Raw genomic sequence first — 14,250 nt, forward strand, 5'->3', positions numbered from 1 at the left:
GGGAAAAAAACAAAAAACACGCCAACTTCAATTTGCGTCTGATGAAACATCCGAGAAACGTGTCGCCTCCCTGTTGAGAATCCAAACGCTTCAACCGAGGCTTCACACCTGTATTTCACAGGCTGCAGGGTTTGTCATATGTATTAATGAAGTTATATATGGGTCGTTGTACATTGTAAGTTGCTTACCTTAGGACAAAAAAAATTAAAATTAACATAACATAATTAGAACAATAATTATGAGGGTTCGTATTAGTCTTTTTGATCAGTCAGACTTTACCAAGCAAGATAATAATTATGATTTTTTTAAGTTATAGTGCCACTTGCCTTCACATATCGTAAGCACTGTTTGTGGGAAACCAGGCCCAGATGGAACTGATCTTGAATTGTTCAGTTTGAAAACAATTGATATCAGCAGCTTATGGGGAAACGTCTTTCACCAACTTCTGTGTCTCCAACTACTGTATTGTTTTTGTTATTTTCATGAATGAGGAAAACCAAGAACTTTATTTATGACGTGTTTGCAAGAAAAGACAATTTGAGAGGGAAATTCAAAATGTTGTATGCTTTAATGGCCAGGATTACAACCGAGGAGAAAACGTCCTGGTTATCGGGCATTATTAAACCGAAGTACATCTTCATATCAAACCCTTCATAATAGAGATAACACAACAAAGAAAAGTAACAACATACAAAATAATTCAGCAAAACAGGGAACATTTTTGTAAATCTTCCCACCTCCAATTTTTATTATTAACCGGCATTGACGACTAGCGGATGGAGTTTAAGTGCTTTATTTTCTGCGTGCTCTCCGAGTGTGTAAACCATTTGTTTGGAGATGTTAAAGAGAGTTTTACCCTTGCTCGTGTGCATAATAAACACCCATCCATGAACCCTGAGAGTGAGTTAAAAATTATAAGATGATAAAAATCTGTACCTTTAGCTCGTACTTATTCCCAAAATGAAAGGAAAACACATAAATATTTGTCACTGGAGTAGAGAGGGTGAGATGTGTGCTTTATAAATTAATAAACTTTGATCGCTTTCTGACAACCTTGAACCTTCCAAGTCAAATTGTACAGTATGAGAAAACCTAAACAATATATTTCTATTTGTTTTGTATTGTATTTGTTTAAGAAATAATGCTGTTTAGATTTATGAAACATATACCTATAGTACCAATGAGTAAACGTGTTTAATTTTATTTTTTTTTCAACAGAAAGGCTCTTTTAAACGTGATCATTATACCTGAATTAAAATCAAATGTTAACAAATGTTAACCCTAAACTGACTATTATAAATATGACAGAATTCTATAGAATATGAATTTATATCACAATTACTACTAACGAGTAACTGCTAATAACGCCTTTAATACAAAAAAATAAAAAAACAATCTTATTGGTTTATCTACAAGCGCTATGTTAAAGTTAACGATAGTTTTGGCGAAAATCATTTTAAGGCAAACTTGACGGCAACTTTTGGCCTTGCAGTCTAAGCAGAGAGTGATCGCCAGTTTTGAGGCTTTCCAGGAGTTTGGGAATTGTGTCTTGTGTCTTGACAAAGCAGCTGCTCAGTCCTTTGTTTTTGTAAATATATTGTACGTAATTTGATGTTATATTTGAGCACATTTTGGTGAGCACAATATAAAATTTCACTGCAGTCCCTATTCTGACAGTGGCTACAATTTATAGGGATTATCTGTTTTATGCTAAAATAACATTTACATTTATTCAACATCAAAAATAAAAATACAACTGCACGTCCAGAAACCATGGCAAACCACACACACTGGCAGAACGAGGTGAATAAAAGGGTAGAAAACAGTTACTGCCATTTTTGCCATTTCTAAGACCAAAAGGCCTGAGCCGTACAAGCATCGTCTCTATACGGCACCACTAATGTCAAGTGCAAAACGAACGCTGCGACAGGATAAAACGCACCAGAGTAGGGAAGCTGCGGCTACCCAAGCCCAGACAATTGCTTCACAGTGCCTGTGTTAATTTGTGATGGTTTCAGCAGCTTCAGAGGGTGTATTCAGCCAGAGCTGGAAAAGAACTGCTATCATTAGACCGTGAGGCTGAGAAATCCCTGCTTTAAGTTTTAAATATTAGCATACAAAAAATATACATTAAAGGAAAAGGTTTTGCTTGCTTTTCGGGGAAATGAGGTGAAACTGACTGAAACCGGTAATTTGATTATTGCGCGTAGAAAGGCAGATAGGGTGAGAGGGACGGCACGGTCAGGATGCGGTGGCGCTGTGCCGGTGGCTTGCCACCCTGTCCCGCTGCGTGTCGTACTTGAAGGAGACGATGAGGAAGACCAGTAGGGTAACGCCCTGGATCCCCGCCAGCAGGAAGAAGTAGTAGTGCAGGGAGCAGTCATTGATGTTGCCTGAAGAGGAAGAGAGAGAGGGAGGTAGAGGGCAGGGGGGGGGGCGAGAGAAATAGAGAGAGAGAGAGAGAGAGAGAGAGAGAGAGAGAGAGAGAGAGAGAGAGAGAGAGAGAGAGAGAGAGAGAGAGAGAGAGAGAGAGAGAGAGAGAGAGAGAGAGAGAGAGAGAGAGAGAGAGAGAGAGAGAGAGAGAGAGAGAGAAGGAGAAAGCAGTCATGTCATTACAAAAACGTTGGGGGTAAAAAAAGTGCCTCGACCTCGGAGCCTTGGCAGTGCCGTGACGCAGGAGTGACATTGACGCTTCAGATGCAGAGTCGCAGTATCGAGACAGAAATATATATATATATATATATATAGTATATATATTTTTTTTTTAAACAGTGAGGAAAAATAAATGAATAAAATCTGCTTTGACATTCCAAGCAGATGTTGGCACTCTCTGCAGTTCAAAGGAGAACAGCAGCCTGCCACATTTATCAAAACATCGCATTCCACATTAATAGAACGCCACTTTTAAAGGTAAACGGGCACAACCTGGCAAATACCTATGGCAGGTTTCTGTGGTTCTGCGCTCCTTTCTGCTCGGCATAAAGCACGAGCTTGAAGTGGTCTGTCAGGAATAAAGATTCAGAAGAGGAAGCGGGGGGCATTTTTCTTTTCATCTCACAACTGTGAAATGCTGAAAATGTAAAGACGGTTGACCGCTGCGCTCCAGCATGGATTGAGAAGGCAGTATTGATGATGTGGGACTGAAGCCTGACGAATAACAGCAATATGGGCCCTCAGCTGTGATGCCAGCCAGGGAGTCTTTCATCTGTATTAAAGGACTGTTTGTTTCCCCGTGGGAATGGGATGCAATAGAAAGCAGCAAAAAATAAACTGTGATGCTTCCGCTGTGATTTGCCGGGATTGAAATGTGACTCACGCGCACAAGGGCGGGAGGCAAAGACACACAGACAGACAAACGAGCCAGCGGACCGTCCACCACACCCAGAGCACAATTCTCAGGCGAGAACGAGGCTTGGGAAAATAGTGCTCTTAAACGTGCACGTTTGAGACCTGCTTTATGACTAATAACAAACACAATGAGTCATAGCATTGATGAGGAAATGAACTGCATAATTATTCCATTTTCAAGCATTTTCCTTACAGTTCCAAAGTCACTCCATGCCTAATCAAACCTTTCACTTAACGCTTTAATTTATAATCGTAATTATTTGGCAAATGACAGAGGCCCTCATTTTAATAATTATTTTAAAGCTTAGTTAATGATGCGTGAATGAACACATTCTTGTTCACAGCAACAGCCTAGAGGAACAGTTGGAGTTAGATAATGGACGGGGTGCACACATTTACATACTGACACTTCAAACTAAAGCCACGTACTGTTATTTGCAGAGAAACTCAGCCAAAGCTGTTGTGAGTTTGGTTTTTGTCTTGCTCAAGGGCATGTAGACATGGCAGATGGTGAGGCAGGATTTCAATATCTGTACTTGTGTTGTCATGAACCTGACACTTGACATCAACTTTCAGAGTTCTGTTCCAAACTGAAGCTCATGTCAGGCTAAGAATGCCTCATACATCGGTTGGTGAATTTGCTCACTGGACTTACTGACGCGGGACTGACGCAGATATCTCAGAATTCAGTCAACGATGGCCAGCATCGCTTCTCTTGCCTAGTTTTTGTTGGCGTGTTGAAATGGAGAGTCCAATAAGCAGCCTTCCAGTCACAGGGTTTTGTGTTTTAACAACCAGGCTAGCCATGTCCAAGCTGGGATGCCCTGGTAATCCTCATAGCTGTCCTTTCAACAATGAGACACTGGAGGGGAACTCCAAACAAATCCTCTTTGGCTTTTCCCTGCTGAGATTTAACACGACAACCATACTAAATCATCCATTTTCTTATGTGAGTAACAGAGACAATTGTGCTAGCCATAGGGGCTGCTTTCCTTCCATTGTCATTTAAACCAAGCATAGTGCTGTTGCTAAAGGCTGGCCTAGTCAAGGTATGGTCAACTAGTTGACCAAACCAAGCCAACAAACTTGTTGGCTTGATTAGAATGCCCCCGGGCGATACAATGAACAGCACTATCTGTAGTCCACATCCTAAATCCCGTCATTAAATGAGAAAATCTGAAGCCCTAGAGCAATCCACTGCCAGAGAGAAAGCCACCCATTAGGTACCTCATGTGGGAATGTCACACCAAATAAAGAACCAGGGAAGTAGGAGCGGGGCCTGGATTTAATTGGATAAGGGGGTAAGCCTGGAGTGGTTGTACCATATCCCTTGGTGGAAAGCGCTGGTAATGTGGTGTGTGGGGCAGCGGAGAGGTTCTGACAGCCCGGGGATATAAGACACGCCAGTCTAATTACACCTTGTGCTTTTACAGGCGGCAGCCCTTAGGGTCAAGATGTGACTCAGGGGACTAGCACAGGGCTCCAACACATTTTTCAGTTTTCCTTCAGAATTGATGTTGCTTGACTCAATTTTGGGAATGCATATAAATTATGTACACGAACAAGATCAGTGCCACCGATCTCTGGAGGGTATGCAAAATGGTACCCCGCAATAAATATTACTGCATGTGGAATAAAATCTACTGTAGTGCTACATAAAACATGTCAAATGTTGTAACAACAGTGTCTGGACTGGACTGCCCTGAAGAACAGAATGATGTCTTTCTTTTTTGGGTATTCTATTCCATAGGACACTGCTATTGTGACTACAAACTTGAGCAGAAGTGGAAGCACCGACGGTGAATAATATGACCCTAGACAAACAAAGTCCATGACTCAATGACCAGTCACAAGGTATTGGTGCACTGCCGCTGGGAAACATGTTACTGCAAGCAGATCGCTGGGATTGAATTACCAATTACCAAATAAGCTGAGATGGTACAAGTCAGCCACACAGACACATTCTAACCCAGAAAAATTGGTGGTACTGATTTAACATTGAAATATGGTCAAAAGCATTGACCATTAGTCAGTGGTGAAATCAATATTGAACGGGAATCGATAGTTTTTCCCCACATTGAAAATGTGATTTTAATCATGTTGACTGAACATTGATATTGGGTGTGCTTTTCATCATTGATTTCAGGAAAGGACTTCAACATAGAAGTTTGAGTGACGAAAGTGCATCTGATGAGTTTCATGCAAGTGCAATCCATCTGATGGAGTTTATTGTTATAATCGTAAATGTGTTCATTCTCATTCAAATGTTAATTGTGATTTGGCTTATGTGTAGTGATGGGTAAAATGAAACATGAAAAAAAATTATTGAAGTAGTGATTACTCATCCATGGACGAGGTACAATCAATGTTGGTTCAGTGTTAGACATGGTTGACGTTGAATAGATGCCAAAAACATGAGCAAGATCAATGCTAAACCACTGCAGGGAGATTGATGTTGCTTCCATTCTTTTTTTGTGATCAGTGTTGTTCTGTTGTGCTATTGTGTTGTTGTGCTATCTTGGAAATGTTGCACTTCAATATCACAAACTTTATTTATTTATTTACAAAGGTCTGCAATTGAGAAATAGAACAAAAGGACTACTGGATTATTTCAGCCAGAGCCCACTGTATTGAGAGCGATAATGCCAGCAGCAGGCATGTAAAGTAAATGCTGGTGCTTGTAGCCAAAGCCTGGTCAATATCTTTGACACGGCACCAGACTGCCACAGGTAGTAGCCAGAAATATTGGCAACCTTGTTTTTGTTTTCCAAATAACGCACCTTTTTCTTCCATAAAATTGTTAAATTAAAACATATTTTGGTATCCACATCTTTGGTTTGCAGAGGAACAAAACAAAAAGGCTGAAAAAGAATTCAGAATTCTAGCTTATTCCACACAGAAATCCAAAACTGGCCTGGACAATAAAAAAATTATTGGCACCTTTTGTTGCAGCCAATAATTTGATTTGAAGGTGATTTACCTTGAACACACCTACGGTGAGTCACAGGTGCTTGAAATCTAATAATCACTCATTCAACGACTTTAAATGAAAGTGGTTCTGTGGTAGGAGACCTAGGAGGACCCCACTGCAGAGAGAGAGAGAAAGACAAAAAAACCCGACTGGTGTTTCCCAAAACACATCTGAACGAGCCAAAATCCTTCTGGGAGAATGTCCTGTGGACAGATGAGACCAAATTAGAGCCTTTTGGTCAATCGCATAAACTCTATGGTTACAGAACAAATGAAGCCTTCAAAAAAAAGAACACTGTCCCAACAGTCAAACATGGAGGAGGTTCACTGATGTTTTGGGGTTGCTTTGCTGCCTCTGGTATTGGTTACCTTGAATCTGTGCATGGCATCATGAAATCTGGAGATTACGAAGGTATTTTGGAGTGCAATGATTGACCCAGTGTCACAAAGATGCTTCTCAGTCGAAAGTCATGGGTCCTCCAGAAGGACGACGACCCAAAACACACATCAAAAGGCACCCAGTAATGGTTTAAAACAAAACGCTGGACTGCTCTTAAGTGGCCAGCAATGAGTCCAGATCTAAATCCCATTGAATATCTGTGGAGAGTAGGTAGAGAGAGTAATCGTAGGAATCTTACTGAAGTCTATTGGAAGCACTTGGCAGCAGTATATTTTCTCCTAAGGCTGTACTACCAAATATTCGGGTGTCAGTCATTTTGTAAATGCCATTTCTGTTTATTTAATGATTTTAAAAGATATGTTAAGTTCTGAATCAAAAAACACTTTTCTGTACTATTAATAGTAAAATAAAGAATTGTGGAGACCAAAAACTTTTGCAGATTTCATCTTATTTTAGAGTCAATTTTTTTAGTGAGTTTTTTTGTGCAAGTGTGCAATGGTAACAACATTTTCCAGCCACGACGGTACAACCCACAGTGGAGAGGACAAAACTGCAAATCCGTAAATACAGGATTTAACAGTGTCTTCTGGTATCAAAGAACAGCATTAACAAATCTGAAACAAAGGCATCCAAGTGTTTTACATGGTGCACACTGCGCTTAGCAGAGCAAATCACAATGTGTGGTATCAGCGGACATTACAGATCTTATCGATATTTTGTCAGCCTCAGTGTTTTGCGGATAAATACAAATGGGTAGAGAATAAAGGCGACATGTTAATAGAATGAATCAAACACAGGTGTGATAGCTTGTCCTGGGTTGTCTCTCTGGAAAGCTTTGATCTAGCATTTAAAGGACTAGAAAGCTTGATTTAAATTGTGAATTTCTAACAGAGTATTAATGAAATGGGGGGCAATTCAAAGTCCTAACCCCTTTATGATTTCAGCCTATTCTGTTGGTCGTCTTAATCCAGGAAAGGTTTCCTGTGTAAGAAACGGATTAAAACAAAAAAACTTAAAGGCAACTCTATGAATGATTCATGTAAAAAAACAATGTGCTTGACAGGAGAGCACGGGAGGGGGAAAATTTTGCACTCTCCTGTGCTTTATATTTACAATTGATAATTCCCCTTGACGAAGGATCTACAATCTTACAGTAATTAATATAGCAGGATATCAAATCGCAGACATCAATGGGAGTTTGTGTGTGTTTGTGCAGGCAGGCTACCTACACTGCATAAAAAGAAAGCCTTGATTGACTACATTCTGACAGATTTAGATTTACTAATTTAAATTTTACAGAATTTTACAGATACTATGAGTTGTCTAAAACCTTACAACTACTGCTGCCTTTGCTAACCTGCCAAAGAAGGATTACACCCCACCCCAAAACCAAAAAAGAAACTTAAAATATTAGCAAAATTTTCATTTATGGAATAGCTTAGGCAAATTGTAGAGTTTCAATTCCCAGTTTTGCTCTATTTTTATAATGCATTAAGTGGCGCACACGGTGGCGCAGTGCATTGCACTGCTGCCTCACAGCAAGAAGGTCCTGGGTTCGATTCCCGCCTGGGGCGCTGTTGGCACCGTGCTCCTAAATAGGAGCCTTTCTGTGTGGAGTTTGACTAACTGACTAGCCCCTTTTGACATTTAACCGGCCACCATCAAAGCATGTGTGTGTGTGTGTGTGTGTGTGCAAGCATGTGTTGTAGTGTGGTGTGTTGCGTGACTAATAAAGACTGTTTCTGTCAGGCTCTACCTCCACCTTCTACTTAGTCCATTCCACCTGTCGATCACTTACGCCCCTTTCACACATGCAGTCTTTCCCAGCAATGTTCCGGAACCGTTCCTGCATGGGGTCATATGCCAATGGAAGCAGGGATCGATATGCCATGAAATCTGTTTCGTTAATTTTCCACCTCAAGACCTAGTAACATTTCCGGGAAAATGGTGGTACCAGCGTTTCCGTTATCCGATAATTGCAGATTTTTGACCAGGAAAATCTGTTCAAGTCCAACATATTTAAATCTCTCCAGTCATAATATCAGATGAAAATAATAAAATCCAAACATAATTTCAATTAGTGCTTGGTGGATCATTTAGATAAAAAACAGTCAGCAGATCTGTTCATTTCCGTGCTCGGCAAGTTGCAACAGGAAGCCAATCAGTTTGGACGAACAAAAGCTGATCTGAATGCTTCACCTCTGAACAATCACATTTGCCGATAGAGAACTTTGCCCGGCCCCCTGCCTCGTGGACAGGTTGTGCTTGAAAAGACACACACACACACACACACACACACACACACACACACACACACACACAGAGCTTATTGTGCGTAATCACCGCGTGTCACGACATTTCACTGCATATATGTATGACTGTATGTATATGTATGTGACAAATAATCTCTTGAATTTGAACCACACACACCGATTCAGTCCATTGCTGAGATTGTCCAAAGATCGCATCTACACTGGACTGTTCCTTGCCCCAATAATTCCGGCGTTGTCATGGCATGTGTAAAAAGGTGTGTGACGGACCTAGGGGCGTGGTTAAGCTGAGGCTGCAGATGGCAGAGATCCCACAAGTGGCGCCTGAACAGGGAGGGGCAGGGCGCCGAGTGAAAGGGGCCCTGGAGCCACTCCACTAGCTGCAGAAGTGCCTTGCAGACCTGGAGGAAAAGCAGGACTTCCCCCGCTGCCAGTTGGAGTGTGTCCTCGCCAGCTCGAGCGTGACTGACCATTGGCCCGCGGCTGCCAACTGGGAGTCGGCCAGAGGACCAGATCCGCGATGCCCCGGAGGAGCGTGTCCAGGGCCCGCTGCGTCCAACCACAGGATCCACAGGGTCCCCAGCCTATCCCAGCGCCCGAGGCATTGGTGGAAGCATCTTAGGGAGAAAAATTTGTTGTGTGGATGGGGATATTCACACGTATCTGATGGTCCGGCTCAAAATTTGTTACAAGGGACAGATGTACGTAGATGGCGCACTGCGTGTCCTGAGTGCCAGTAAATCAACCCCACGTCAAGAGTGCCGCTGAGGCCCCTACCCCCAGTTCGAAAGACTCAGTATGGACCTCTTCGGGTCGTTAAGACCGCAGTGCCCACGGGTATCGTTTTGTGTTACTCCTAGTGGATTATGCAATCAGGTACCCCCAAACGGTGCCATTGCGCAGTATTACGGCCAAAAGCGTGGCGGTTGTTTCAGGTCATGTCCCGAGTCGGGATTCCGAAGGAAAACCTGACCAACCAGGGCAGCACCTTTATGTCACGTAAATGATTCAAGAGGTTTATTCGTCACATACATATACATGCTTTCATACATACATACAGTATATGCAGTGAAATGTCAATGCAACGCACCCGGTGATTACGCACAATATGTTCTAGACTGAACAAAATGGCTACCTAAAAATTTCTACTTGACTAACTAACTGATTCCTAAAATGTAATGCAGTAAGTAAGTCGAATAATATAGAATAAAACAAAATAAAGAAATCAAAGGTAATGCAGAGTGGAGGTACAAAATAGAAATAAAGGGAATAGACTTATGTATATGGGGAATAGACTTATGTACATGTATATGGGAACTTTACGAGTGACTGGGCATCCCCTCAATTCGGACCAACGTTTAGTATCCCCAAACCGACGGCCTAGTGAAGCGGTTTAATAAAATGCTGAAAAACGTGATTTGGAAGTTCGTTCATTAGGTAGCCGTAATTAGGACAAGTGGTTGGACCCTCCCAGGCCTCCAAGGGATTTTCTCCCTTTGAACTGCTCTTTGGCAGGAGACCCTGCGGGGTGCAAGACCTAATTAAGAAAAACTGGGAGGAAGGTCCTAGCACTAGTGAGAACGAGATACAGTATGTTTAGGACCTGAGAAAAAAGTTACATGAGCAGATTCAGCCGTTATCACGGGAGAATTTGCTCCAGGCTCAGGAACGTCAGCGCTTCTCATACAACAGGGGGGCTCAGCTCGGGCAATTTGCACAGGGAGACAAGGGATTAGTGTTGCTCCCTATGTCCAGTTCTAAATTGCTCACAAAGTGTCAAGGGCCTTTTGTCGTTACACGGCGGGTTGGAGAGGTTGATTATGAGGTCCAACAATCTGACAGGCAGGGGGCGACCTCACCTGAACCCCTTAAAAGAATGAAGGGGGTGGGGGCGTCGTGGCTCTGGCCGCGGATGGCTCGATTAACTTCTCGACCAGTTAGTTATGACTTGTTTTTTCACGACACTGGAATAAACCAAACGCTACCGGCAGATTCCCATTGAGTGGGATAAGTTTGGGCCCAGAGGTTCCAAAAGCGGCCGATCATACTGTGGCCCTGTTTAGTAACCATCTCTCTCTTTGTCCAGGGGGCGGACTTGGCCGCACTTCAGCATCCCTTCTCTGATGTTTTTGCTCCTCCCTGCCAGGCCTCACGTCCCTCATACACTACCATGTGGTGAGGACGCCGGGAGCGAAGGTGTGCCCTCTGCGGTATCACCTGCCCGAATATAAACACTGAACAGATTGTTCAGGCGGAATTAGAGGCCATGCTGGTGATGGCCTCGAGAGGTGATAGAGAAGTCCATGAGTAATGGGTCCAGCCCCATCGTGCTGGTGTGTAAGCCCAATGAGTCGGTCCAGTTCTGCATAAACTACCGAAGGGTGAATGTGGTGTAAAAGTCGGGTCGAACTTCTCGACTGGTTAGTTACGGCTCGTTTTTTCATGACACTGGATTTAACCAAGGGCTACTGGCAGATTCCCTTGTCTCAGGAATCCAAGGAAAAGTTGGCGTTTTCCCACTCCGTTCGGGTTGTACCACTTTCACACACTTCCACTTGGGTTGTTCGGTGCCCCAGCCACCTTTCAGAGACTCATGGACTGCATCCTGCGTCCGCATGTAGCATACGCCGCAACCTACCTAGATTATGTAATTATGTAATAATTATGCGACACCTGGGAGGGGCATATGCAGCATGTGGGCACAGTGCTTGAGTCACTGAGGCGGGCGGGGCTCACCACCAACCCAAAGAAGTGTGCCGTGGGACGGAGGGAGGTACGGTATCCGGGCTACCACTTGGGTGAGCCTGGTCCGACCACAGCTTGATAAAACTACTGCGGTCACGATCACACTGAGGCCCAAGACAAAGAAGGAGGTGAAGCAGTTCTTTGGGCTGGCCGGCTACTATAGGAGGTTTGTACCTGACTTTTCGGAGCTAACCTAACCCTAGCTAGCCCATTGTCGGACTTAACTCGAAAGGGTGCTCCAGATCTGGTCCAGTGGTCAGAGAAGTGCCAGCAAGCGTTTGCAAAAGTAAAGTGAGCTCTCTGTGGGAAGCCAGTGCTGTTTAACCCTAACTTCTCTCTCCCTTTCCATCTGCCGACCGACATGTCGGACAGAGGGCTGGGCGCTGTCTTGTCCCAAGAGGTGGAGGGGACTAAGCAGCCGGTGCTGTACCTCAGCAGCAAACTTTCAGAGTGGGAGTCGAGGTACAGCACAGTGGAGGAGTGTCTGGTGATCAAGTGGGCCCTCAATTCCCTCTGCTATTACCTCCTGGGACGCGCTTTCAGCCTTTGTTCAGACCACGCCCCGCTGCAGTCGCTCCACCGCCAAAGGACATGAATGCCTGGATCACCCGGTGGTACCTCGCTCTCCAGCCCTTTAACTTCTGGGTGGTCCATAGGCCGGTGGCGCAGATGGTCGTGGCTGACTTTCACTCCCACTTCGGGCGGGTGAGGGGAGTCGGCTGTTGGCCGGAGAGCTCCCCAGCCTAAGTCAGGCGACGTGTGAATCGTGAAAATCACTAGCTGTGCTGGAAAGGTGATCCCAGTAATTTACCGGGAACTATGTGTGAACAGGGCTTTAGAAGCTTAGCTCTTTCAAAAGCATGTCAGGCTTATTCTAGCCGCAGAAGATGAATCCGTGGCTTGCTGTGAAAACTATTCATGAGCCAAATAATGTTTATCCAATACAATCAATAAGGTAGATTATGTTTAAATCTTGCTTTAAGAGAGGATTTAAATGAAGTTAAACTCATATGAAATTCCTAAACTTGAAGTGAAAGCTGCTGAATTGCTAATAACAAGAATGCGATCATCTTGAACTTCACTTCATCTATTGACCGTATGCAAACTAGTTTGGGGTCCAATGTACCTGCTAGTGGGTCTGTTTGAGCATATCAAGTGAGTAGAGATAAAGCGAGTCAACATCTATTAAAGGTTTGAAAACAGATCAACCGACTTTGAGCTTCAATGGCATGTGTCAATATTTTAAAGTCCCTGTAAAGTGAATTCAGTGTTTTGTTTCTAAAAACATTATACATGTTAGAAAGTAATTGCTGAAAATATGTGAAAAGACAGTGAACGATGAATTGTGAAGACTGTTAAACTGCTTCTTACCATTTTTGTGGTCCGAATTATTTGGACGGGCCGAAATCAGAGTTGGACGATGGATGGTGGCCCCACTATAGCCCCTCCCCTAACACTATATTAACACCGGATTGGAATTGGTATCAATGATGAAATAAGCTAAGCTAACAGCCCAGAGTTAGGGATAAAACGCTGTTTTGGGAATAAACACCTGGAGTAAAAGGGATCTCCGCTCTGCTGTGCGACACCCACCGGCAGACACGTGCAGAGGATGTTGCGCCCACGATCTCCACTCCACTGTGCGTCCCTTTGCGTCCCCCTCCCTCCCCTCCCACTACCCACTGGCAAAAGTATAAATCAGCGTTTATGTTCCTGGAACAAAATATTATTGTCCTGTTGGTTTGACCACGCAAGTTTTGGTTACGTTGAAATTAACTGCATGCTAGCCGTGGTGCCCCACCTGGCCTGTGAAGGACGAGGAAGTGTCACTGGTGAAAAAGGAGTCCCACAGCCAGACAATTACATTTACATTTACATTTAGTCATTTAGCAGACGCTTTTATCCAAAGCGACTTACAATTGTTCAAACACCGACGGACGCAGCCATCAGGAGCAATTAGGGGTTAAGTGTCTTGCTCAAGGACACTACAGCATGCTAGCAGGAGGAGCCTGGGATCGAACCAGCAACCTTTGGATCACTAGACCACCAGCTCTACCTCCTGAGCTACCATCCCCAATGGCTCTTTGAGGTGAGCAACTAGAAACACAGGACTGGGGACTGAGTTCAGCAAAGGAAGATTCAAAAATGGAATTGACTCCAATGTCAACGTTTAATACAACTAAAGCGATTGAGCGTGGTTTCAGCGTCTTCGGCAGACATGCAGGGAACAAAGGGACCAGCCTTTTTATTTTTACGATTTTGAAACTCGGCTACTACTTGCCGATTTTTTTTTATTCATTCAAATTTGGCTGGGTGGTTAATAACACATTTTCTCTGTGGTGTGACAAACTTAGAACACATTTATTCTGGCTTAACAGGAACTTTAATGATTCAATGGCATCTTCTGTCTCAGCATGAAATCAAAGGGAATTAATGATTGTTTTTGTGTTTTTATGTGTATTTTCAGCAGCAGTCCTGTTGCTCGTTAACCTTTTTGGTGCTTTTCTCCAACACTAC

At 43.5% G+C, this 14,250-nt stretch overlaps 1 protein-coding gene across 1 annotated transcript in view; it reads right to left on the bottom strand.

Moving 5' to 3' along the window:
- Positions 1-549: 549 nt before the first annotated feature.
- The window catches only part of slc15a4 (solute carrier family 15 member 4), a 50,020-nt gene continuing 36,319 nt past the window's right edge, over positions 550-14,250 (bottom strand). The window contains exon 9 of the mRNA XM_080004040.1: positions 550-2,393. Within this exon, the coding sequence (XP_079860166.1) occupies positions 2,242-2,393 (152 nt within the window). The 3' untranslated portion in view covers positions 550-2,241. The remainder of the gene's footprint in view (positions 2,394-14,250) is intronic.

Source organism: Zeus faber, assembly GCF_960531495.2.
Source record: "Zeus faber genome assembly, chromosome: 7".
In the NCBI taxonomy this organism is placed as follows: Eukaryota; Metazoa; Chordata; class Actinopteri; order Zeiformes; family Zeidae; genus Zeus; species Zeus faber.